The sequence below is a fragment of the Parambassis ranga genome, chromosome 2, assembly GCF_900634625.1.
Source record: "Parambassis ranga chromosome 2, fParRan2.1, whole genome shotgun sequence".
In the NCBI taxonomy this organism is placed as follows: Eukaryota; Metazoa; Chordata; class Actinopteri; family Ambassidae; genus Parambassis; species Parambassis ranga.
Genome location: NC_041023.1, coordinates 42,260,416 through 42,284,767, shown reverse-complemented (window position 1 = coordinate 42,284,767; position 24,352 = coordinate 42,260,416). Strand labels below are relative to the sequence as shown.

General features: G+C 41.9%; 3 protein-coding genes across 3 annotated transcripts; all 3 read right to left on the bottom strand.

The window, feature by feature from the left end:
- Positions 1-3,214: 3,214 nt before the first annotated feature.
- Positions 3,215-6,432, bottom strand: LOC114444874 (immunoglobulin lambda-1 light chain-like). The gene is made up of 7 exons (XM_028419754.1): positions 6,390-6,432; positions 6,016-6,315; positions 5,729-5,751; positions 5,558-5,585; positions 3,950-4,264; positions 3,805-3,876; positions 3,215-3,723 (listed from the first exon to the last, which is right to left on the bottom strand). Exons 1-7 carry the CDS (start codon positions 6,430-6,432, stop codon positions 3,614-3,616), a joined length of 891 nt encoding a protein of 296 aa, XP_028275555.1. The 3' UTR covers positions 3,215-3,613.
- Positions 6,433-11,838: 5,406 nt separating this feature from the next.
- On the bottom strand, positions 11,839-15,015 carry LOC114432363 (immunoglobulin lambda-1 light chain-like). Its single transcript, XM_028400353.1, has 6 exons — positions 14,973-15,015; positions 14,596-14,898; positions 14,138-14,188; positions 12,377-12,685; positions 12,232-12,303; positions 11,839-12,148 (listed from the first exon to the last, which is right to left on the bottom strand). The coding sequence occupies exons 1-6, from the start codon at positions 15,013-15,015 to the stop codon at positions 12,039-12,041; spliced, it is 888 nt and encodes a 295-aa protein (XP_028256154.1). The 3' UTR covers positions 11,839-12,038.
- Positions 15,016-18,659: 3,644 nt separating this feature from the next.
- Positions 18,660-21,810, bottom strand: LOC114432364 (immunoglobulin lambda-1 light chain-like). The gene is made up of 6 exons (XM_028400354.1): positions 21,768-21,810; positions 21,382-21,693; positions 20,927-20,962; positions 19,131-19,439; positions 18,986-19,057; positions 18,660-18,904 (listed from the first exon to the last, which is right to left on the bottom strand). The coding sequence occupies exons 1-6, from the start codon at positions 21,808-21,810 to the stop codon at positions 18,795-18,797; spliced, it is 882 nt and encodes a 293-aa protein (XP_028256155.1). The 3' UTR covers positions 18,660-18,794.
- Between the last annotated feature and the right edge of the window lie 2,542 nt (positions 21,811-24,352).

Below are 24,352 nucleotides of genomic sequence, written 5' to 3'. Positions count from 1 at the left end.
GCTATAAATGCAGAAAGATCGAAGCAGACAGGAAGTCAGATTCAGTTTTATACTGACTCAAAGTTTTAGTACAAAGAGAAAAAAAAATGGATATTTGTAATGTAACTGTTGTCATGGTGACAGTAAACAATGTTTCTCCATGGGAGAAATGATTTTGGTTTCCAGGATTTATTGATACTTAGTGATGTTATTTTCTTAACTCCCTTTTTTTCATTCTTTACTTTTGATATGTTGTGGATCTTATATATGTAAGATATAATTATAAAACGGTAGTTTCAGGGAGCATGGACGGTATATGAGCCAAGAAGAAATCCAAGCATCTGAACGAATGGCTCAGAGGGTTAAGTGAGTGGTGTGTTGTTCTGTGGGACTGTGAAGAGTGAAAGGCTGACTGAGACACCTGGGTGAGTGGCTCAGGTGGTAAAGGGAGTGATTTGTGCCCTTGAAGAGCCAGGTTCGATTCCTGGAGGGTGAAGCGCAAAGGTAGAAGATCCGAAGTCCTGAAGGGCTGGAGGAGAAGAGGGGGGTGTCCTGGCCCCCCGGGTTTCAGAGGTTTGTGATAGGTTGAGGGTTTTATGTCTATTTTTTTAAAGTGTTTGTCTCTTTGAATCCAGAAGATGGCAGTAATGCAACATTTTGGGTGCCAGCTGCAGTAGAATTCTGTTTTGTTTACACCCAACTGGTAACAACTCTACCAAACGCCACCTAGTGGACAGGCAGGCAACTATACAATTCTTCCAATTTCCACAGTTACCACACAGATATATCAAGTATGGGAGCCGGTTTTAAAATGAGCGTATTCGGGTTTCCAAACGGCCGAGTCGTGTGGACAAGGCCTTAGTAAGCGAGTGTTCAGAAGCCAGAATGATGCAGTTCAGCGCTCGGAGGCTCGTATGGTCTGAATGACTACCCGTAGAACATGTGACTGTTGTTGTCACCACGCCTTGTCGCTGCTGTACACGCATGCTAGTTGCTTCGAAGCTAATGGACAATAATACGCTCTGTGAATGTACCTGGAGCCTCACAGGATACAGTCGACTGTGGGAAATATATTGTTCTCTACGAGGGACATTTTGCGCTGACGCTAGCGGTAGAAGCAATCTCGGATGTTGGAGCTTTGCAGGCTACTGGGAGCTAGCATTAGCGGCTATACGGCTAACTGGATCCGCCGGGTCCACAAACAACCGCTGAAGACTGCTAAGGAGTGGATTTACGGTGTGATACGAAGCAGAGCGTTTGTGTGTTCGTGCTGGATTCCAGAGAATCACGTTGTTGGTGTATGGAGAAAATGGCAAGGAGAGGCACCGGTGGTCAGTCCAGAGGATGAGCTTTCCATCAGCTTGGTGAGTCGTGGATCCACAAATGTGTTGTTTTGGTTTGACTGTGCTTATTGTGCTTGTGGGGGTGTAGTGATGACACATGTGTTCTGTGAGCTGTCAGTCATAACAACATGACTGAAGTATGTAAACATTGTCGTGGAATCGGCTTGTGCTTTCATTGACACTGTATTGAATAAACAGGCAGTTGTCATAGCTGTGTTAAGTAGACTTTGTTGTTGTGAAAAATAATTGTTGTTGTTGTTGATTATGAAAAAATAAATAAGAAAAGTAAGGTTCGTCATTTGATGTCTAACCTTGTCCATGTCCAGGTTTGATTGTTTTTGAAGAGTTGTAATGAATGCAGTTGTCAGGGCTTGGGGAAAGTGCCCTGACTGACGAGAATTGTTTACTATCTGCACACGTGAAGCTATGCAGTGAAAATTGTTTATGTTAGATTTTGCAGGGAGCATGTTTTAGTTTTTAGTCGTTTAGTAGTTTCTGTCAGTGCTGTAGGAGGTTAAATGTGCCAGGTCAACTGGAGGTGGTGAGAAGCACAAGTGACATTGTGGTTTTTCTGGATCTAGAGCTGCAAAGTGTTTGTCTTACTTTTAACACTCTAAGTGTGAGAAATGATGCAAATTCATTGCGTTATTTTTAAGACAGCAGTTCAGGTGGGACTGATGCTGATGCTGACAATGTGTGAGCATTGTCGCTCTTCCTATGGATAATCTCTGAGAAATAGGATGGTTTTAGGATTGGAGCATAGTTTTTCGCCTTCTGTCTTCTGTCTGTGTGCAGATTGTGTTTTGAGTTTTAACCAGTGTGGCATGTCTCCAAGGTTGCAAGTGAAAGTGCTTACGAGGTCATCAACAGGAGCTGTGGGCAGGGTTGGCGATTGTACAAAAGTGTGGGTTAAAAGTGCACAGGTGTTGTTGTTAATATACAACACATTCACATTCACATTTTTATTATCACTTCACACATGGCACAGTATATATGGCAGTGAGTTAAAGGTGGAATATGTAGTAGAATTAATACCACATATTGACACTAGGTGGCAGCACTTGAGCTAAAAGTTCTGTTTCCTCCTTTCCTGCTTTTTGTTTCCACTCATTACTGTACAACATGATCATGTGACTCTGTGCTGCTTTCTTCTTATTGTTACAATGATGATTAAACAGCTCCTGTCTCCAGTCAGAGTGAAGGACAGCAGCAACATTTACTCTCATTTTCTATTGACTTCAATAATTTCTTTCTTTGACCACAGTCATTCAAACATGTCTTTACTTCATGTGTTGCTCTGATTATGACATCATTCTCCACTTGTCTTAAACAGGCCTGTTAGGTCTGCTTGTGACATCACTCTTCTCTTGGTCTGTTAAAGAGAGCTGTTGGTCTTGTTATGACATCACAGGTCAGTTGTACCTCTGGTTCATACTCTCACCTTCACAGACAACATGTTGTACCTGACCACAGTGACCACTTGAGGGCAGTGATGCTTAATGCTACATCTACTGTTTAACAAGAGCATTATTAGTGTAGAGAGAGAAGGAGGAACAGCTGCAGATATCAGTGTGATCTCAGTGGTTATTAGGACAGAAAGCAGCCAATCAGACGGCTCTGTGGGTTTCTGTGGGTTTCACTGTGACGGTTACAGAATCATTCCAGGAAGTCCTCAACCTGCCTCATTTCCTGCTCACTGCATGCTCTTTAAACTGATCAGTCTGCACTCAGTGTTTTCAACAATTAATTAATCACCGAAAATGTGTTTGGATACAAAACATCAGATCTGAAAGAGTTTATTAATATCAGAAAGTGACAGAGCTGCAGAGAGTCTGAAGACAGCTCACAGAGAGCACATGTGTGCAGATAAAACATTCAAACATTTTCTCATTTTATGTCACTGTGTAGAAAACAGCAGTCGTCGGCATGCAGATTTATAGAAGAGGATTAACACACACATACACCACGCTGAACACACACAACAGCCGTGTGGTTTCATTCTTTGATTTTTATCACATCCTGTTCTGCACCTGCTGCTTGACAACCATGGTCACATGACTGCCAGGCAGCAACATGATGGATCAGCTTTACTGTGAAACGACAGTGAAATAATGTGAAGACACTTTGTGATAAAAAGTAAAGCTATAAATGCAGAAAGATCAAAGCAGACAGGAAGTCAGATTCAGTTTTATACTGACTCAAAGTTTTAGTACAAAGAGAAAAAAAGAGCCTCATGTGATCACTGATGGACTCTGAGGACAGTGATGGATGATGTGATGGAGGACGAGCAGTCAGCCGATCATCAGCAGAGAGAGTCCACAGCAGTACAGCAGACTCTTCACTATCAGCACAGTGTAGAGCAGCAGGAGCAGCTTCACCCTGCACTGAGACTGGAAGGACCCTGACACACAGACAGACAGACAGACAGGTCATTCTCTGACTGTGTTGGGATGTGAACATCTTCATCCTGAATGGATCTTACAGTCAGTGAGCTGCACAGCTGGCAGGTCTGCAGGTTCTCTCTCTGGAGGACAGGAAGCTGCAGCTGGAAGCTCTGAAACAGAAGAGTCACATATTTACAAAGGTCCTCTGCTCTCTGCGCAACATCTCATGAACATGTTCATTACCTTGCTCTGTTTGGGCCTTCACTGTGCCCCCCTCATGTTTGACATAGCAGCTGTACTTATAGCTGCTGCTCTCCTGCTGCTGGACAAACAAGATGGTGGCGCTGTGTCCCGTCTCTCTGAGCTCCAGCTGCTCTCCCTCAGCAGGATGCAGCTCCTCCAGCGGGCCGTTCTCCTTCTGTCTTTTCCAGGAGAAGCGGACCAGAGGAGGAAACATGTCTGAGGCCAGACACAGCAGGGAGCTGCTCCCCTCAGGACGGCCTGTGGGTGCTGCTGGGTACACGCTCACCACAGGCTTCACCACCTGCTGCTCTGAGGCTACACAACACAGACACACAATCATCAGTCTGTCAGTGCAGCAGCTCCGTCATGCTGTGAGGGGGATAGGGAATTTAAATCATTTAAATTAGTCCTGAACTTGTCCTGTACTACTGGAGTCTATTTGTCAATTGGAGACAATGAACCTAACATGCACCTCTTGGAATGTTGGAGGACATGTCACATGACGCATCTGATGTCTAAACTGTTCTGTCACATAAGAACAAGCACATAAAAAATTCTGAACTTAAAGGAAGCTAAAAGCAAATAAAACTTCAATTTATGACAGAGCTTCTGACGTTTAACTATAAACTGTAGCTGACCTACAACTGGTTATTAAATCCACTGTTATAATATGAAGTTATATATAAAGTTTACACATGTAACAAATAACAAAACTGCTTTATAATGAATCTGTCACATATAATACATATTATTTAATCACTTAAAAATCTGTAAATTGTTTTAATTTGTCAGATTTATGTATGAATGATTTAAATCACCATGCCGCATATTTGAAGTTATGTCTCAATATTTTACTATAATAGTCATCATAACAAAAGGCCAGTCGGTGCCAGATCATTCATATGGTGACATGATATTCATTCATTTATTGCCTCATGTATTTATATAATATTACATTTATTTATTTAATGTCTGCATTGTGGGTCAAATAAAGGTTTCCTCCATTTTAATTCATATTGATTCAGTTCATGCTGTATTTATGTCTCCTTGAAGCTGACAGCAGCAACAAAAGGGCTCACGTCTGTTTTACCACTGGATGTAGTGATGAGGTTTATAGTTAACCAGAGAAGGACTGTGTACGTTCATGATTTGTATTTTAAGAAGCGATTTGCATATTAGGGATGAAATAAATACAGCATGAAATATAAATAACATTAAATAAATAAATATATATAATTTTGATGAATATGGAACCTGTGTTAACTCGTAAAACATATTAATGTTTATCTTAAATGTGTCATCTTTTATCTTTTATATGTACAAATGATTTCCTCTTATTGTAGCACCACATCAGGTTTCTTTATTTTATATATTAATTTATTACTGATGAAAAAAATACTGAAATGATGAAACACTAAAATAATTCTGCAGAAACAATAACTCAATTTAATTTTTTTTATTTATTTTTTTCTGTCCGTGTGCTGTGTGATAAATTCTATACAAAGTATAAAAATAATAAAAATGTGATTCAGTAGAAACAGTTCATGAAGAAAGTGACTTTAAACAGCTTCAACATTTCCAACAGTAAAAATAAATGTTAGTTCTTACCTGTTACTATCAGTTTAGTTCCAGGACCAAAGATCCACACAGTGAAACAGGCTCATACAAAAACCTGCTGAGTGAAGGATCCAATCAGGAGGCAGAATTCTGTCAGAATTCCATGTTGCAGGAACGTCTGTGTAAAACAGAGACACTGAAAATCTCCATGTTTGTAAAAACCATCAAAGCGTCCTCATCATCAGCTTTTTCCTGCTGATTCTAAACTTCCTCTGTTAACATGTGAAGCTCCGACTGGAAGACTCCCAGTCAGCGTCCCCTCTGGTCACATGGACTCATTCCTTCCTTTGTTGGGATCAAACATGGATTTGTGCAGCTTTCGATGCTTCAGAGCTCTTTGAGTGTGTTTGAGTCTGAGATGGAGGTGAAACATGAAGCTGATGTGGTTTTCTGTTCTCTGCTGGTTTTTGTTCAGGCTGCTCGCATAATCTCTCACTGTGGGAACCCACAGGAGCAGTAGTAGGTGGCTGAATGATCCTCTTTAACTGTCTTGAGCTCCAGCTCCCAGCCCTTCTGTGTTTTTACAGCTGAGAAATCATCTATCTGAGGATGATTGTAACCTCGATAGATGTCACCATCATCATTATCAATATAGAGAATCACTCTGAATGTGTCCTGGTCTTTCTTCTGGTACCACCACACATAGCCACACTGTTGAATCCCTCCACAGCTGAAGGACACATGTCCCCCGACTCTCCTGGTCAGCGAGGCATCGTCCTGAATCAGATCTGCTGCCATGGAAACCAGCACTGCAGAGACAGGTGGAGGTCAGTGATTGTTACAGGTGCGGCTCGTCGGCGCCTGATTGGCTGGAAACACTCACCTGAACACAGACAGCAGAGAGCAGCAGCCGGCAGGAGAAGCATGTTTCCTCTGGTGAACTCACAGAGAAGTGACGCTCTGATGCAGCTGAGGCCAAACGAGGACGAGCTGCTCAAAACTCCCATCAGCCCCTGCTGCCCTCAGATAAGACTGCTGAGTGCTGTGGTTTGTAACCACACCATGAAGGAGGAGCTTCAGATGAGACTGATCACTGCTAATAGAAAAGAAAAGATATAAAAAGAAAGAAACAAATTCTTATGAAGAGTTGATGATGCCATGATATCTGGTATTACCACAGTTTGGCGTTTGTGTGTGTCTAGACCTGGTGGTGGTGAGGAAGGCTGGAGAAAAGGAGAGATGAGGGTTTGGACTAATTGGACTTATTAATGACTAACTTGTTACTAACCAGACTGAAAACTGTGTCATCACACACCCACACATGTTGTGTTATAAACTACTATTCATATATATTTATACATATACATATGTTTTTGAAGCATGCTTTGTGGATGGGAAAGGAGGCAAGAGCTGAGCCTGTCTGAGCATGTGGCTCCACCTAGTGGACAAAAGTGCAAACCACTGGCCCAGTCACAGAGGTCAGAGGCTCATGCAGATCATGGGGCATGTTTTGCAGTGCTTATCACAAGCGTGCTTCTCCTGCAGTTCACACACTTGTGAGGACAAACACTTGTTGCTGTTGTTGCAGGACAAACTGTCTGTGGTGGTTTGGCAGCGTCCTCCTGATGGTTTTAGTCTCTTATCAGATGTTCAGGTGAGCCACACATCAAGACATCAGATATAAAAACAGGACAGACTGCTTCAGATCCCCATGTTCCTGTTAACAACAAAGATCAACAATTCATTTCAGTGATGCTGTAACTGCACAATGAGAATATTTCAATACACCAAGAAGACTTAAAAAGTACCAAGAAGCCCTGAAAGAAAATAAGATGATGATGTCACGTTGATACAAAGTCAGGCAGAAGATTTAAAGGTAAGTATCTAAGGATCATATGGAGAGGCTCCTGCCATACCAACTGTCAGCAGCCAAGCTAGTCGGCCTATAGGCTCCTTGTTTCTGAGTCTCTTCCGCCACCTGCTGGTCATATAGCATAACAGCATCATTTCTTTAGTTTAATTGTCACAATTTAGTGAATTTATTTGTTAAATGTTTAAGACACTTCAGGTTATCAACTTTGATGATTATAAAAAGAAGAAGCAGAACATGGTGTGTCCTTTAGGACAGCATGTGTAAAGACTGAGTCAAAGAACATGGAAAATAATCCAATTTAAATATAAAAATCCAGTAAAGACATTTCCCTTCACTTTCTTCTTCGGTGTGTTTTTTCTCTTTAAAGCACATGGACATTACTAATAGATCCTATTGTTCAGGTTTGTATGGATGGTAGATTGTGTAAATTGGTGCTTACATGAAGTAATACAATCTGCAAACTTGCCTTGAATGTCAGGTTTTAACAAAGTTCAGAGTTCACAGTTTAACAGCTTTATTCAGTCTTTTCAATACTTTTATATACTTTTATGTGTGTGTGTCAATTGATCTCAGTACATTTGAATAGACAAATATACTGTTGGGCTGTACATATATTGATTTAAAAAAATAGAAGGCTGTGTCAGTTGAGGAGTGTGTGAGATTGTTGAGGTGAACAGCAGCTGTGTGTGTGTGTGTGCATGCTTGTGCCTTATTTGTTCCCCTGAAGTGATCGTGTGATTAGCCATCAAAGTGCCAGTGTGCCCGTTTTGCCATAGATTAAAACAGCTCGAGGTGCGTTCAACACGCTGCTTTGTTGAGCACAGCTCTCCTGTAATGAACGATCACAGGTTTGAGAATCAACATTTCATATATTTATGTTTTAAAGCAAAAAAAAAAAAACATCACATGCAGTCAGACAAAGAATAAAGTCTGATTTTTTTTCTTGCTCCTTCAGCCAATAATAAGTTAAAATTCACTACAGCTTGTTGCACATCTGAATCATCCTAACCAAGTTAACATGTTTTCTCAACTCTGCTGATCGATTACAGTTCAGTCTAATCTATGGATATGTGTACTGTAACTGTTGTCATGGTGACAGTGAACAATGTTTCTCCATGGGAGAAATGATTTTGGTTTCCAGGATTTATTGATACTTAGTGATGTTATTTTCTTAAGTCCTTTTTTTCATCCTTTACTTTTGATATGTTGTGGATCTTATATATGTAAGATATAATTATAAAACAGTAGTTTCAGGGAGCATGCACGGTATATGAGCCGAGAAGAAATCCAAGCATCTGAACGGATGGCTCAGAGGGTTAAGTGAGTGGTGTGTTGTTCTGTGGGACTGTGAAGAGTGAAAGGCTGACTGAGACACCTGGGTGAGTGGCTCAGGTGGTAAAGGGAGTGATTTGTGCCCTTGAAGAGCCAGGTTCGATTCCTGGAGGGTGAAGCGCAAAGGCAGAAGATCCGAAGTCCTGAAGGACTGGAGGAGAAGAGGGGGGGCATCCTGGCCCCCCAAGTTTCAGAGGTTTGTGATAGGTTGAGGGTTTTATGTCTATTTTTTTAAAGTGTTTGTCTCTTTGAATCCAGAAGATGGCAGTAATGCAACATTGTGGGTGCCAGCTGCAGTAGAATTCTGTTTTGTTTACACCCAACTGGTAACAACTCTACCAAACGCCACCTAGTGGACAGGCAGGCAACTATACAATTCTTCCAATTTCCACAGTTACCACATAGATATATCATGTATGGGAGCCAGTTTTAAAATGAGCGTATTCGGGTTTCCAAACGGCCGAGTCGTGTGGACAAGGCCTTAGTAAGCGAGTGTTCAGAAGCCAGAATGATGCAGTTCAGCGCTCGGAGGCTCGTATGGTCTGAATGACTACCCGTAGAACATGTGACTGTTGTTGTCACCACGCCTTGTCGCTGCTGTACACGCATGCTAGTCGCTCCGAAGCTAATGGACAATAATACGCTCTGTGAATGTACCTGGAGCCTCGCAGGATACAGTTGACTGTGGGAAATATATTGTTCTCTACGAGGGACTTTGCGCTGACGCTAGCGGTAGAAGCAATCTCGGATGTTGGAGCTTTGCAGGCTACCGGGAGCTAGCATTAGCGGCTATAGTGCTAACTGGATCTGCCGGGTCCACAAACAACCGCTGAAGACTGCTAAGGAGTGGATTTACGGTGTGATACGAAGCAGAGCGTTTGTGTGTTCGTGCTGGATTCCAGAGAATCACGTTGTTGGTGTATGGAGAAAACGGCAAGGAGAGGCACCGGTGGTCAGTCCAGAGGATGAGCTTTCCATCAGCTGGGTGAGTAGTGGATCCACAAATATGTTGTTTTGGTTTGACTGTGCTTATTGTGCTTGTGGGGGTGTAGTGATGACACATGTGTTCTGTGAGCTGTCAGTCATAACAACATGACTGAAGTATGTAAACATTGTCGTGGAAACACGTGGAATGTTTGGGTCGGTACAGCGTAGCTCCAGTGCATTGATCTCTCCTGAGGTGTGATGGATTTGAATTGGCTTGTGCTTTTATTGACACTGTATTGAATAAACAGGCAGTTGTCATAGCTGTGTTAAGTAGACTTTGTTGTTGTGAAAAATAATTGATGTTGTTGTTGTTGATTATGAAAAAATAAATAAGAAAAGTAAGGTTCGTCATTTGATGTCTAACCTTGTCCATGTCCAGGTTTGATTGTTTTTGAAGAGTTGTAATGACTGCAGTTGTCAGGGCTTGGGGAAAGTGCCCTGACTGAGGAGAATTGTTTACTATCTGCACACGTGAAGCTATGCAGTGAAAATTGTTTATGTTAGATTTTGCAGGGAGCATGTTTTAGTTTTTAGTCGTCGTAGTTTCTGTCAGTGCTGTAGGAGGTTAAATGTGCCAGGTCAACTGGCGGTGGTGAGAAGCACAAGTGACATTGTGGTTTTGCTGGAGCTAGAGCTGCAAAGTGTTTGCCTTACTTTTAACACTCTAAGTGTGAGAAATGATGCAAATTCATTGTGTTATTTTTAAGACAGCAGTTCAGGTGGGACTGATGCTGGTGCTGACAATGTGTGAGCATTGTCGCTCTTCCTATGGATAATCTCTGAGAAATAGGATGGTTTTAGGATTGGAGCATAGTTTTTCGCCTTCTGTCTTCTGTCTGTGTGCAGATTGTGTTTTGAGTTTTAACCAGTGTGGCATGTCTCCAAGGTTGCAAGTGAAAGTGCTTACGAGGTCATCAACAGGAGCTGTGGGCAGGGTTGGTGATTGTACAAAAGTGTGGGTTAAAAGTGCACAGGTGTTGTTGTTAATATACAACACATTCACATTCACATTTTTATTATCACTTCACACATGGCACAGTATATATGGCAGTGAGTTAAAGGTGCAATATGTAGTAGAATTAATACCACATATTGACACTAGGTGGCAGCACTTGAGCTAAAAGTTGTGTTTCCTCCTCTCCTGCTTTTTTTTCACTCATTTACTGTACAACATGATCATGTGAGTGGTGTGCTGCTTTCTTCTTATTGTTACAATGATGATTATACAGCTCCTGTCTCCAGTCAGAGTGAAGGACAGCAGCAACATTTACTCTCATTTTCTATTGACTATTGACATTTCTTTCTTTGACCACAGTCATTCATACATGTCTTTACTTCATGTGTTGCTCTGATTATGACATCATTCTCCACTTGTCTTAAACAGGCCTGTTAGGTCTGCTTGTGACATCACTCTTCTCTTGGTCTGTTAAAGAGAGCTGTTGGTCTTGTTATGACATCACAGGTCAGTTGTACCTCTGGTTCATACTCTCACCTTCACAGACAACATGTTGTACCTGACAGTGACCACTTGAGGGCACTGATGCTTAATGCTACATCTACTGTTTATGAACAAGAGGATTATTAGTGTAGAGAGAGATGGAGGAACAGCTGCAGATATCAGTGTGATCGCAGTGGTTATTAGGACAGAAAGCAGCCAATCAGATGGCTCCGTGGGTTTCTGTGGGTTTCACTGTGACGGTTACAGAATCATTCCAGGAAGTCCTCAACCTGCCTCATTTCCTGCTCACTGCATGCTCTTTAAACTGATCAGTCTGCACTCAGTGTTTTCAACAATTAATTAATCACAGAAAATGTGTTTGGATACAAAACATCAGATCTGAAAGAGTTTATTAATATCAGAAAGTGACAGAGCTGCAGAGAGTCTGAAGACAGCTCACAGAGAGCACGTGTGCAGATAAAACATTCAAACATTTTCTCATTTTATGTCACTGTGAAGAAAACAGCATTCGTCGGAATGCAGATTTATAAAAGAGGATTAACACACACATACACCACGCTGAACACACACAACAGCCGTGTGGTTTCATCCTTTGATTTTTATCACATCCTGTTCTGCACCTGCTGCTTAACAACCATGGTCACATGACTGCCAGGCTGCAACATGATGGATCGGCTTTACTGTGAAACGACAGTGAAATAATGTGAAGACACTTTGTGATAAAAAGTAAAGCTATAAATGCAGAAAGATCCAAGCAGACAGGAAGTCAGATTCAGTTTTATACTGACTCAAAGTTTTAGTACAAAGAGAAAAAAAGAGCCTCATGTGATCACTGATGGACTCTGAGGACAGTGATGGATGATGTGATGGAGGACGAGCAGTCAGCCGATCATCAGCAGAGAGAGTCCACAGCAGTACAGCAGACTCTTCACTATCAGCACAGTGTAGATCAGCAGGAGCAGCTTCACCCTGCACTGAGACTGGAAGGACACTGACACACAGACAGACACACAGACAGACAGGTCATTCTCTGACTGTGTTGGAATGAACATCTTCATCCTGAATGGGTCTTACAGTCAGTGAGCTGCACAGCTGCCAGGTCTGCAGGTTCTCTCTCTGGAGGACAGGAAGCTGCAGCTGGAAGCTCTGAAACAGAAGAGTCACATATTTACAAAGGTCCTCTGCTCTCTGCTCAACATCTCATGAACATGTTCATTACCTTGCTCTGTTTGGGCCTTCACTGTGCCCCCCTCATGTTTGACATAGCAGCTGTACTTATAACTGCTGCTCTCCTGCTGCTGGACAAACAAGATGGCGGTGCTGTGTCCCGTCTCTCTGAGCTCCAGCTGCTCTCCCTCAGCAGGATGCAGCTCCTCCAGCGAGTCGTTCTCCTTCTGTCTTTTCCAGGAGAAGCGGACCAGAGGAGGAAACATGTCTGAGGCCAGACACAGCAGGGAGCTGCTCCCCTCAGGACGGCCTGTGGGTGCTGCTGGGTACACGCTCACCACAGGCGTCACCACCTGCTGCTCTGAGGCTACACAACACAGACACACAATCATCAGTCTGTCAGTGCAGCCGCTCCATCATGCTGTGAGGGGGATAGGGAATTTAAATCATTTAAATTAGTCCTGAACTTGTCCTGTACTACTGGAGTCTATTTGTCAATTGGAGACAATGAACCTAACATGCACCTCTTGGAATGTTGGAGGACATGTTACATGACGCATCTGATGTCTAAAATGTTCTGTCACATAAGAACAAGCACATAAAAAATTCTGAACTTAAAGGAAGCTAAAAGCAAATAAAACTTTATTTATAACTGTAGCTGACCTACAACTGGTTAATATGACAAATCCACTGTTATAATATGAAGTTATATATAAAGTTTACACACATGTAACAAATAACAAAACTGCTTTATAATGAATCTGTCACATATAATACATATTATTTAATCACTTAAAAATCTGTAAATTGTTTTAATTTGTCAGATTTATGTATGAAACATGATTTAAATCACCATACTGCATATTTGAAGTTATGTCTCAATATTTTACTATAATAGTCATCATAACAAAAGGCCAGTCGGTGCCAGATCGTTCATATGGTGGCATGATATTCATTCATTTATTGCCTCATGTATTTATATAATATTACATTTATTTATTTAATGTCTGCATTGTGGGTCAAATAAAGGTTTCCTCCATTTTAATTCATATTTATTCAGTTCATGCTGTATTTATGTCTCCTTGAAGCTGACAGCAGCAACAAAAGGGCTCACGTCTGTTTTACCACTGGATGTAGTGATGAGGTTTATAGTTAACCAGAGGACTGTGTACGTTCATGATTTGTATTTTAAGAAGCGATTTGCATATTAGGGATGAAATAAATACAGCATGAAATATAAATAACATTAAATAAATAAACTTGAAGCCGACACGGGCAGTATGTGTGGATATGTCAAATATTATACATTTCTGTTCATTAAATATTATTGATGGACATGCTAGATAAAATATTTTCCAGATCACATTTAACATACACATTATGATGAGTTATTATAATTATTACATATTGATGTCTTTTTACCATCATTTACTTTATTTACAAAAGCAAAATATTTATTTTTATACCTGTGTTAACACGTAAAACATATTAATGTTTATCTTAAATGTGTCATCTTTTATCTTTTATATGTACAAATGATTTCCTCTTATTGTAGCACCACATCAGGTTTCTTTATTTTATATATTAATTTATTACTGATTAAAAATACTGAAATGATGAAACACTAAAATAATTCTGCAGAAACAATAACTCAATTTTTTTTATTTAATTTTTTCTGTCTGTGTGCTGTGTGATAAATTCTATACAAAGTATAAAAATAATAAAAATGTGATTCGGTAGACACAGTTCATGAAGAAAGTGACTTTAAACAGCTTCAACATTTCCAACAGTAAAAATAAATGTTAGTTCTTACCTGTTACTATCAGTTTAGTTCCAGGACCAAAGGTCCACACAGTGAAACAGGCTCATACAAAAACCTGCTGAGTGAAGGATCCAATCAGGAGGCAGAATTCTGTCAGAATTCCATGTTGCAGGAACGTCTGTGTAAAACAGAGACACTGAAAATCTCCATGTTTGTAAAAACCATCGAAGCGTCCTCATCAACAGCTTTTTCCTGCTGATTCTAAACTTCCTCTGTTAACATGTGAAGCTCCGACTGGAAGACTCCCAGTCAGTGTCCCCTCTGGTCACATGGACTCATTCCTTCCTTTGTTGGGATCAAACATGGATTTGTGCAGCTTTCGATGCTTCAGAGCTCTTTGAGTGTGTTTGAGTCTGAGATGGAGGTGAAACATGAAGCTGATGTGGTTTTCTGTTCTCTGCTGGTTTTTGTTCAGGCTGCTCGCATAATCTCTCACTGTGGGAACCCACAGGAGCAGTAGTAGGTGGCTGAATGATCCTCTTTAACTGTCTTGAGCTCCAGCTCCCAGCCCTTCTGTGTTTCTACAGCTGAGAAATCATTTCTTTGAGGATGATTGTAACTTTTATCGATGTCACCACTATTCATATTAATATCAAGAATCACTCTGAATGTGTCCTTGTCTTTCTTCTGGTACCACCACATATAGCTACCACACTGTTGAAGCCCTCCACAGCTGAAGGACACATTTCCACCAACTCTCCTGGTCAGCGAGGCATCGTCCTGAATCAGATCTGCTGCCATGGAAACCAGCGCTGCAGAGACAGGTGGAGGTCAGTGATTGTTACAGGTGCGGCTCGTCGGCTCCTGATTGGCTGGAAACACTCACCTGAACACAGACAGCAGAGAGCAGCAGCCGGCAGGAGAAGCATGTTTCCTCTGGTGAACTCACAGAGAAGTGACGCTCTGATGCAGCTGAGGCCAAACGAGGACGAGCTGCTCAAAACTCCCATCAGCCCCTGCTGCCCTCAGATAAGACTGCTGGGTGCTGTGGTTTGTAACCACACCATGAAGGAGGAGCTTCAGATGAGACTGATCACTGCTAATAGAAAAGAAAAGATATAAAAAGAAAGAAACGAATTCTTATGAAGAGTTGATGATGCCATGATATCTGGTATTACCACAGTTTGGCGTTTGTGTGTGTCTAGACCTGGTGGTTGTGAGGAAGGCTGGAGAACAGGAGAGATGAGGGTTTGGACTAATTGAACTTATTAATGATTAACTTGTTACTAAACAGACTGAAAACTGTGTCATCACACACCCACACATGTTGTGTTATAAACTACTGTTCATATATATTTATACACATACATATGTTTTTGAAGCATGCTTTGTGGATGGAAAATGAGGCAAGAGCTGAGCCTGTCTGAGCATGTGGCTCCACCTAGTGGACAAAAGTGCAAACCACTGGCCCAGCCACAGAAGTCAGAGGCTCATGCAGATCATGGGGCATGTTTTGCAGTGCTGTGGGACTGTGAAGAGTGAAAGGCTGACTGAGATGCCTGGGTGAGTGGCTCAGGTGGTAAAGGGAGTGATTTGTGCCCTTAAAGAGCCAGGTTCGATTCCTGGAGGGGGAAGAGCGAAGGCAGAAGATCCGAAGTCCAGAAGGGCTGGAGCAGAAGAGGGGGGCGTCCTGGCCCCCCAGGTTTCGGAGGGTTGTGATAGGTTGAGGGTTTTATGCCTATTTTTTTAAAGTGTTTGTCTCTTTGAATCCAGAAGATGGCAGTAATGCAACATTGTGGGTGCCAGCTGCAGTAGAATTCTGTTTTGTTTACACCCAACTGGTAACAACTCTACCAAACGCCACCTAGTGGACAGGCAGGCAAGTATGGGAGGTTTTAAAATGAGCGTATTCGGGTTTCCAAACAACCGAGTCGTGTGGACAAGGCCTTAGTAAGCGAGTGTTCAGAAGCCAGAATGATGCAGTTCAGCGCTCGGAGGCTCGTATGGTCTGAATGACTACCCGTAGAACACGTGACTGTTATTGTCACCACGCCTTGTCGCTGCTGTACACGCATGCTAGACGCTCCGAAGCTAATGGACAATAATACGCTCTGTGAATGTACCTGGAGCCTCGCAGGATACAGTCGACTGTGGGAAATATATTGTTCTCTACGAGGGACATTTTGCGCTGACGCTAGCGGTAGAAGCAATCTCGGATGTTGGAGCTTTGCAGGCTACCGGGAGCTAGCATTAGCGGCTATAGTGCTAACTGGATCTGCCGGGTCCACAAACAACCGCTGAAGACTGCTAAGAAGTGGATTTACGGTGTGATACGAAGCAGAGCGTTTGTGTGTTCGTGCTGGATTCCAGAGAATCACGCTGTTGGTGTATGGAGAAAACGGCAAGGAGAGGCACCGGTGGTCAGTCCAGAGGATGAGCTTTCCATCAGCTGGGTGAGTAGTGGATCCACAAATGTGTTGTTTTGGTTTGACTGTGCTTATTGTGCTTGTGGGGGTGTAGTGATGACACTACAGTCAGTCATAACAACATGACTGAAGTATGTAAACATTGTCGTGGAATCGGCTTGTGCTTTCATTGACACTGTATTGAATAAACAGGCAGTTGTCATAGCTGTGTTAAGTAGACTTTGTTGTTGTGAAAAATAATTGTTGTTGTTGTTGATTATGAAAAAATAAATATGAAAAGTAAGGTTCGTCATTTGATGTCTAACCTTGTCCATGTCCAGGTTTGATTGTTTTTGAAGAGTTGTAATGAATGCAGTTGTCAGGGCTTGGGGAAAGTGCCCTGACTGAGGAGAATTGTTTACTATCTGCACACGTGAAGCTATGCAGTGAAAATTGTTTATGTTAGATTTTGCAGGGAGCATGTTTTAGTTTTTAGTCGTTTAGTAGTTTCTGTCAGTGCTGGAGGAGGTTAAATGTGCCAGGTCAACTGGCGGTGGTGAGAAGCACAAGTGACATTGTGGTTTTGCTGGAGCTAGAGCTGCAAAGTGTTTGTCTTACTTTTAACACTCTAAGTGTGAGAAATGATGCAAATTCATTGTGTTATTTTTAAGACAGCAGTTCAGGTGGGACTGATGCTGGTGCTGACAATGTGTGAGCATTGTCGCTCTTCCTATGGATAATCTCTGAGAAATAGGATGGTTTTAGGATTGGAGCATAGTTTTTCGCCTTCTGTCTTCTGTCTGTGTGCAGATTGTGTTTTGAGTTTTAACCAGTGTGGCATGTCTCCAAGGTTGCAAGTGAAAGTGCTTACGAGGTCATCAACAGGAGCTGTGGGCAGGGTTGGTGATTGTACAAAAGTGTGGGTTAAAAGTGCACAGGTGTTGTTGTTAATATACAACACATTCACATTCACATTTTTATCATCACTTCACACATGGCACAGTATATATGGCAGTGAGTTAAAGGTGGAATATGTAGTAGAATTAATACCACATATTGACACTAGGTGGCAGCACTTGAGCTAAAAGTTGTGTTTCCTCCTCTCCTGCTTTTTGTTTCCACTCATTTACTGTACAACATGATCATGTGACTGGTGTGCTGCTTTCTTCTTATTGTTACAATGATGATTATACAGCTCCTGTCTCCAGTCAGAGTGAAGGACAGCAGCAACATTTACTCTCATTTTCTATTGACTTCAATCATTTCTTTCTTTGACCACAGTCATTCAAACATGTCTTTACTTCATGTGTTGCTCTGATTATGACATCATTCTCCACTTGTCTTAAACAGGCCTGTTAGGTCTGCTTGTGACATCACTCTTCTCTTGGTCTGTTAAAGAGAGCTGTTGGTCTTGTTATGACATCACAGGTCAGTTGTACCTCTGGTTCATACTCTCACCTTCACAGACAACATGTTGTACCTGACAGTGACCACTTGAGGGCAGTGATGCTTAATGCTACATCTACTGTTTAACAAGAGGATTATTAGTGTAGAGAGAGATGGAGGAACAGCTGCAGATATCAGTGTGATCTCAGTGGTTATTAGGACAGAAAGCAGCCAATCAGACGGCTCTGTGGGTTTCTGTGGGTTTCACTGTGACGGTTACAGAATAATTCCAGGAAGTCCTCAACCTGCCTCATTTCCTGCTCACTGCATGCTCTTTAAACTGATCAGTCTGCACTCAGTGTTTTCAACAATTAATTAATCACAGAAAATGTGTTTGGATACAAAACATCAGATCTGAAAGAGTTTATTAATATCAGAAAGTGACAGAGCTGCAGAGAGTCTGAAGACAGCTCACAGAGAGCACGTGTGCAGATAAAACATTCAAACATTTTCTCATTTTATGTCACTGTGAAGAAAACAGTAGTCGTCGGAATGCAGATTTATAGAAGAGGATTAACACACACATACACCACGCTGAACACACACAACAGCCGTGTGGTTTCATCCTTTGATTTTGATCACATCCTGTTCTGCACCTGCTGCTTGACAACCATGGTCACATGACTTCCAGGCTGCAACATGATGGATCAGCTTTACTGTGAAACGACAGTGAAATAATGTGAAGACACTTTGTGATAAAAAGTTAAGCTATAAATGCAGAAAGATCGAAGCAGACAGGAAGTCAGATTCAGTTTTATACTGACTCAAAGTTTTAGTACAAAGAGAAAAAAAGAGCATCATGTGATCACTGATGGACTCTGAGGACAGTGATGGATGATGTGATGGAGGACGAGCAGTCAGCCGATCATCAGCAGAGAGAGTCCACAGCAGTACAGCAGACTCTTCACTATCAGCACAGTGTAGAGCAGCAGGAGCAGCTTCACCCTGCACTGAGACTGGAAGGACCCTGACACACAGACACACAGACAGACAGGTCATTCTCTGACTGTGGTAGGATGTGAACATCTTCATCCTGAATGGGTCTTACAGTCAGTGAGCTGCACAGCTGGCAGGTCTGCAGGTTCTCTCTCTGGAGGACAGGAAGCTGCAGCTGGAAGCTCTGAAACAGAAGAGTCACATATTTACAAAGGTCCTCTGCTCTCTGCTCAACATCTCATGAACATGTTCATTACCTTGCTCTGTTTGGGCCTTCACTGTGCCCCCCTCATGTTTGACATAGCAGCTGTACTTATAGCTGCTGCTCTCCTGCTGCTGGACAAACAAGATGGCGGCGCTGTGTCCCGTCTCTCTGAGCTCCAGCTGCTCTCCCTCAGCAGGATGCAGCTCCTCCAGCGAGCCGTTCTCCTTCTGTCTTTTCCAGGAGAAGCGGACCAGAGGAGGAAACATGTCTGAGGCCAGACACAGCAGGGAGCTGCTCCCTTCAGGACGGCCTGTGGGTGCTGCTGGGTACACGCTCACCACGGGCGTCGCAACCTGCTGCTCTGAGGCTACACAACACAGACACACAATCATCAGTCTGTCAGTGCAGCAGCTCCATCATGCTGTAAGGGGGATAGGGAATTTAAATCATTTAAATTAGTCCTGAACTTGTCCTGTACTACTGGAGTCTATTTGTCAATTGGAGACAATGAACCTAACATGCACCTCTTGGAATGTTGGAGGACATGTCACATGACGCATCTGATGTCTAAAATGTTCTGTCACATAAGAACAAGCACATAAAAAATTCTGAACTTAAAGGAAGCTAAAAGCAAATAAAACTTCAATTTACGACAGAGCTTCTGACATTTAACTATAAACTGTAGCTGACCTACAACTGGTTATTATGACAAATCCACTGTTATAATATGAAGTTATATATAAAGTTTACACACATGTAACAAATAACAAAACTGCTTTATAATGAATCTGTCACATATAATACATATTATTTAATCACTTAAAAATCTGTAAATTGTTTTAATTTGTCAGATTTATGTATGAAACATGATTTAAATCACCATACTGCATATTTGAAGTTATGTCTCAATATTTTACTATAATAGTCATCATAACAAAAGGCCAGTCGGTGCCAGATCGTTCATACGGTGGCATGTTATTCATTCATTTATTGCCTCATGTATTTATATAATATTACATTTATTTATTTAATGTCTGCATTGTGGGTCAAATAAAGGTTTCCTCCATTTTAATTCATATTGATTCAGTTCATGCTGTATTTATGTCTCCTTGAAGCTGACAGCAGCAACAAAAGGGCTCACGTCTGTTTTACCACTGGATGTAGTGATGAGGTTTATAGTTAACCAGAGAAGGACTGTGTACGTTCATGATGATTTGTATCTTAAAAAGCGATTTGCATATTAGGGATGAAATAAATACAGCATGAAATATAAATAACATTAAATAAATAAACTTGAAGCAGACACGGGCAGTATGTGTGGATATGTCAAATATTATACATTTCTGTTCATTAAATATTATTGATGGACATGCTAGATAAAATATTTTCCAGATCACATTTAACATACACATTATGATGAGTTATTATAATTATTACATATTGATGTCTTTTTACCATCATTTACTTTATTTACAAAAGCAAAATATTTATTTTTATACCTGTGTTAACACGTAAAACACATTAATGTTTATCTTAAATGTGTCATCTTTTATCTTTTATATGTACATTTGATTTCCTCTTATTGTAGCACCACATCAGGTTTCTTTATTTTATATTTTAATTTATTACTGATGAAAAAATACTGAAATGATGAAACACTAAAATAATTCTGCAGAAACAATAACTCAATTTTTTTTTATTTAATTTTTTCTGTCTGTGTGCTGTGTGATAAATTCTATACAAAGTATAAAAATAATAAAAATGTGATTCAGTAGAAACAGTTCATGAAGAAAGTGACTTTAAACAGCTTCAACATTTCCAACAGTAAAAATAAATGTTAGTTCTTACCTGTTACTATCAGTTTAGTTCCAGGACCAAAGATGATCACACACAGTGAAACAGGCTCATACAAAAACCTGCTGAGTGAAGGATCCAATCAGGAGGCAGAATTCTGTCAGAATTCCATGTTGCAGGAACGTCTGTGTAAAACAGAGACACTGAAAATCTCCATGTTTGTAAAAACCATCGAAGCGTCCTCATCATCAGCTTTTTCCTGCTGATTCTAAACTTCCTCTGTTAACATGTGAAGCTCCGACTGGAAGACTCCCAGTCAGCGTCCCCTCTGGTCACATGGACTCATTCCTTCCTTTGTTGGGATCAAACATGGATTTGTGCAGCTTTCGATGCTTCAGAGCTCTTTGAGTGTGTTTGAGTCTGAGATGGAGGTGAAACATGAAGCTGATGTGGTTTTCTGTTCTCTGCTGGTTTTTGTTCAGGCTGCTCGCATAATCTCTCACTGTGGGAACTTCCACTCAACCAACAGGAGCAGTAGTAGGTGGCTGAATGATCCTCTTTAACTGTCTTGAGCTCCAGCTCCCAGCCCTTCTGTGTTTCTACAGCTGAGAAATCATTTCTTTGAGGATGATTGTAACTTTTATCGATGTCACCACTATTCATATTAATATCAAGAATCAGTCTTAATGTGTCCTTGTCTTTCTTCTGGTACCACCACACATAGCTACTGCACCCTCCACAGCTGAAGGACACATTTCCACCAACTCTCCTGGTCAGCGAGGCATCGTCCTGAATCAGATCTGCTGCCATGGAAACCAGCGCTGCAGAGACAGGTGGAGGTCAGTGATTGTTACAGGTGAGGCTCGTCGGCGCCTGATTGGCTGGAAACACTCACCTGAACACAGACAGCAGAGAGCAGCAGCCGGCAGGAGAAGCATGTTTCCTCTGGTGAACTCACAGAGAAGTGACGCTCTGATGCAGCTGAGGCCAAACGAGGACGAGCTGCTCAAAACTCCCATCAGCCCCTGCTGCCCTCAGATAAGACTGCTGGGTGCTGTGGTTTGTAACCACACCGTGAAGGAGGAGCTTCAGATGAGACTGATCACTGCTAATAGAAAAGAAAAGATATAAAAAGACAGAAAGAGTTCTTATGAAGAGCTGATGATGCCATGATATCTGGTATTACCACAGTTTGGCGTTTGTGTGTGTCTAGACCTGGTGGTTGTAAGGAAGGCTGGAGAACAGGAGAGATGAGGGTTTGGACTAATTGAACTTATTAATGACTAACTTGTTACTAACCAGACTGAAAACTGTGTCATCACACACCCACACATGTTGTGTTATAAACTACTATTCATATATATTTATACACATACATATGTTTTTGAAGCATGCTTTGTGGATGGAAAATGAGGCAAGAGCTGAGCCTGTCTGAGCATGTGGCTCCACCTAGTGGACAAAAGTGCAAACCACTGGCCCAGCCACAGAAGTCAGAGGCTCATGCAGATCATGGGGCATGTTTTGCAGTGCTGTGGGACTGTGAAGAGTGAAAGGCTGACTGAGACGCCTGGGCGAGTGGCTCAGGTGGTAAAGTGAGTGATTTGTGCCCTTAAAGAGCCAGGTTCGATTCCTGGAGGGGGAAGAGCGAAGGCAGAAGATCCGAAGTCCAGAAGGGCTGGAGCAGAAGAGGGGGGTGTCCTGGCCCCCCAGGTTTCGGAGGTTTGTGATAGGTTGAGGGTTTTATGTCTATTTTTTTAAAGTGTTTGTCTCTTTGAATCCAGAAGATGGCAGTAATGCAACATTGTGGGTGCCAGCTGCAGTAGAATTCTGTTTTGTTTACACCCAACTGGTAACAACTCTACCAAACGCCACCTAGTGGACAGGCAGGCAACTATACAATTCTTCCAATTTCCACAGTTACCACACAGATATATCATGTATGGGAGCCGGTTTTAAAATGAGCGTATTCGGGTTTCCAAACGGCCGAGTCGTGTGGACAAGGCCTTAGTAAGCGAGTGTTCAGAAGCCAGAATGATGCAGTTCAGCGCTCGGAGGCTCGTATGGTCTGAATGACTACCCGTAGAACATGTGACTGTTGTTGTCACCACGCCTTGTCGCTGCTGTACACGCATGCTAGTTGCTTCGAAGCTAATGGACAATAATACGCTCTGTGAATGTACCTGGAGCCTCGCAGGATACAGTCGACTGTGGGAAATATATTGTTCTCTACGAGGGACATTTTGCGCTGACGCTAGCGGTAGAAGCAATCTCGGATGTTGGAGCTTTGCAGGCTACTGGGAGCTAGCATTAGCGGCTATACGGCTAACTGGATCCGCCGGGTCCACAAACAACCGCTGAAGACTGCTAAGGAGTGGATTTACGGTGTGATACGAAGCAGAGCGTTTGTGTGTTCGTGCTGGATTCCAGAGAATCACGTTGTTGGTGTATGGAGAAAACGGCAAGTAGAGGCACCGGTGGTCAGTCCAGAGGATGAGCTTTCCATCAGCTGGGTGAGTAGTGGATCCACAAATATGTTGTTTTGGTTTGACTGTGCTTATTGTGCTTGTGGGGGTGTAGTGATGACACATGTGTTCTGTGAGCTGTCAGTCATAACAACATAACTGAAGTATGTAAACATTGTCGTGGAGTCGGCTTGTGCTTTCATTGACACTGTATTGAATAAACAGGCAGTTGTCATAGCTGTGTTAAGTAGACTTTGTTGTTGTGAAAAATAATTGTTGTTGTTGTTGATTATGAAAAAATAAATAAGAAAAGTAAGGTTCGTCATTTGATGTCTAACCTTGTCCATGTCCAGGTTTGATTGTTTTTGAAGAGTTGTAATGAATGCAGTTGTCAGGGCTTGGGGAAAGTGCCCTGACTGAGGAGAATTGTTTACTATCTGCACACGTGAAGCTATGCAGTGAAAATTATTTATGTTAGATTTTGCAGGGAGCATGTTTTAGTTTTTAGTCGTTTAGTAGTTTCTGTCAGTGCTGTAGGAGGTTAAATGTGCCAGGTCAACTGGCGGTGGTGAGAAGCACAAGTGACATTGTGGTTTTGCTGGAGCTAGAGCTGCAAAGTGTTTGTCTTACTTTTAACACTCTAAGTGTGAGAAATGATGCAAATTCATTGTGTTATTTTTAAGACAGCAGTTCAGGTGGGACTGATGCTGATGCTGACAATGTGTGAGCATTGTCGCTCTTCCTATGGATAATCTCTGAGAAATAGGATGGTTTTAGGATTGGAGCATAGTTTTTCGCCTTCTGTCTTCTGTCTGTGTGCAGATTGTGTTTTGAGTTTTAACCAGTGTGGCATGTCTCCAAGGTTGCAAGTGAAAGTGCTTACGAGGTCATCAACAGGAGCTGTGGGCAGGGTTGGCGATTGTACAAAAGTGTGGGTTAAAAGTGCACAGGTGTTGTTGTTAATATACAACACATTCACATTCACATTTTTATTATCACTTCACACATGGCACAGTAT

Bases quoted from the DNA above. Each gene is read 5' to 3' on its own strand.
- LOC114432364 (XM_028400354.1), bottom strand. From the start codon at position 21,810: ATGCTTCTCCTGCCGGCTGCTGCTCTCTGCTGTCTGTGTTCAG. The intron at 21,694-21,767 runs GTGAGTGTTTCC...CTGTCTCTGCAG, and splicing joins TCTCTGCTGTCTGTGTTCAG to CGCTGGTTTCCATGGCAGCA. The intron at 20,963-21,381 runs CCCACAGTGAGA...CACTGTGTGTGA, and splicing joins CTGTTGGTTGAGTGGAAGTT to TCATCTTTGGTCCTGGAACT.
- LOC114444874 (XM_028419754.1), bottom strand. From the start codon at position 6,432: ATGCTTCTCCTGCCGGCTGCTGCTCTCTGCTGTCTGTGTTCAG. The intron at 6,316-6,389 runs GTGAGTGTTTCC...CTGTCTCTGCAG, and splicing joins TCTCTGCTGTCTGTGTTCAG to TGCTGGTTTCCATGGCAGCA. The intron at 4,265-5,557 runs GTAAGAACTAAC...TGTGTTGTGTAG, and splicing joins AACTAAACTGATAGTAACAG to CCTCAGAGCAGCAGGTGGTG.
- LOC114432363 (XM_028400353.1), bottom strand. From the start codon at position 15,015: ATGCTTCTCCTGCCGGCTGCTGCTCTCTGCTGTCTGTGTTCAG. The intron at 12,686-14,137 runs GTAAGAACTAAC...GTGTAGCCTCAG, and splicing joins AACTAAACTGATAGTAACAG to AGCAGCAGGTGGTGACGCCT. The intron at 12,304-12,376 runs GTAATGAACATG...CTTCTGTTTCAG, and splicing joins GAAGGCCCAAACAGAGCAAG to AGCTTCCAGCTGCAGCTTCC.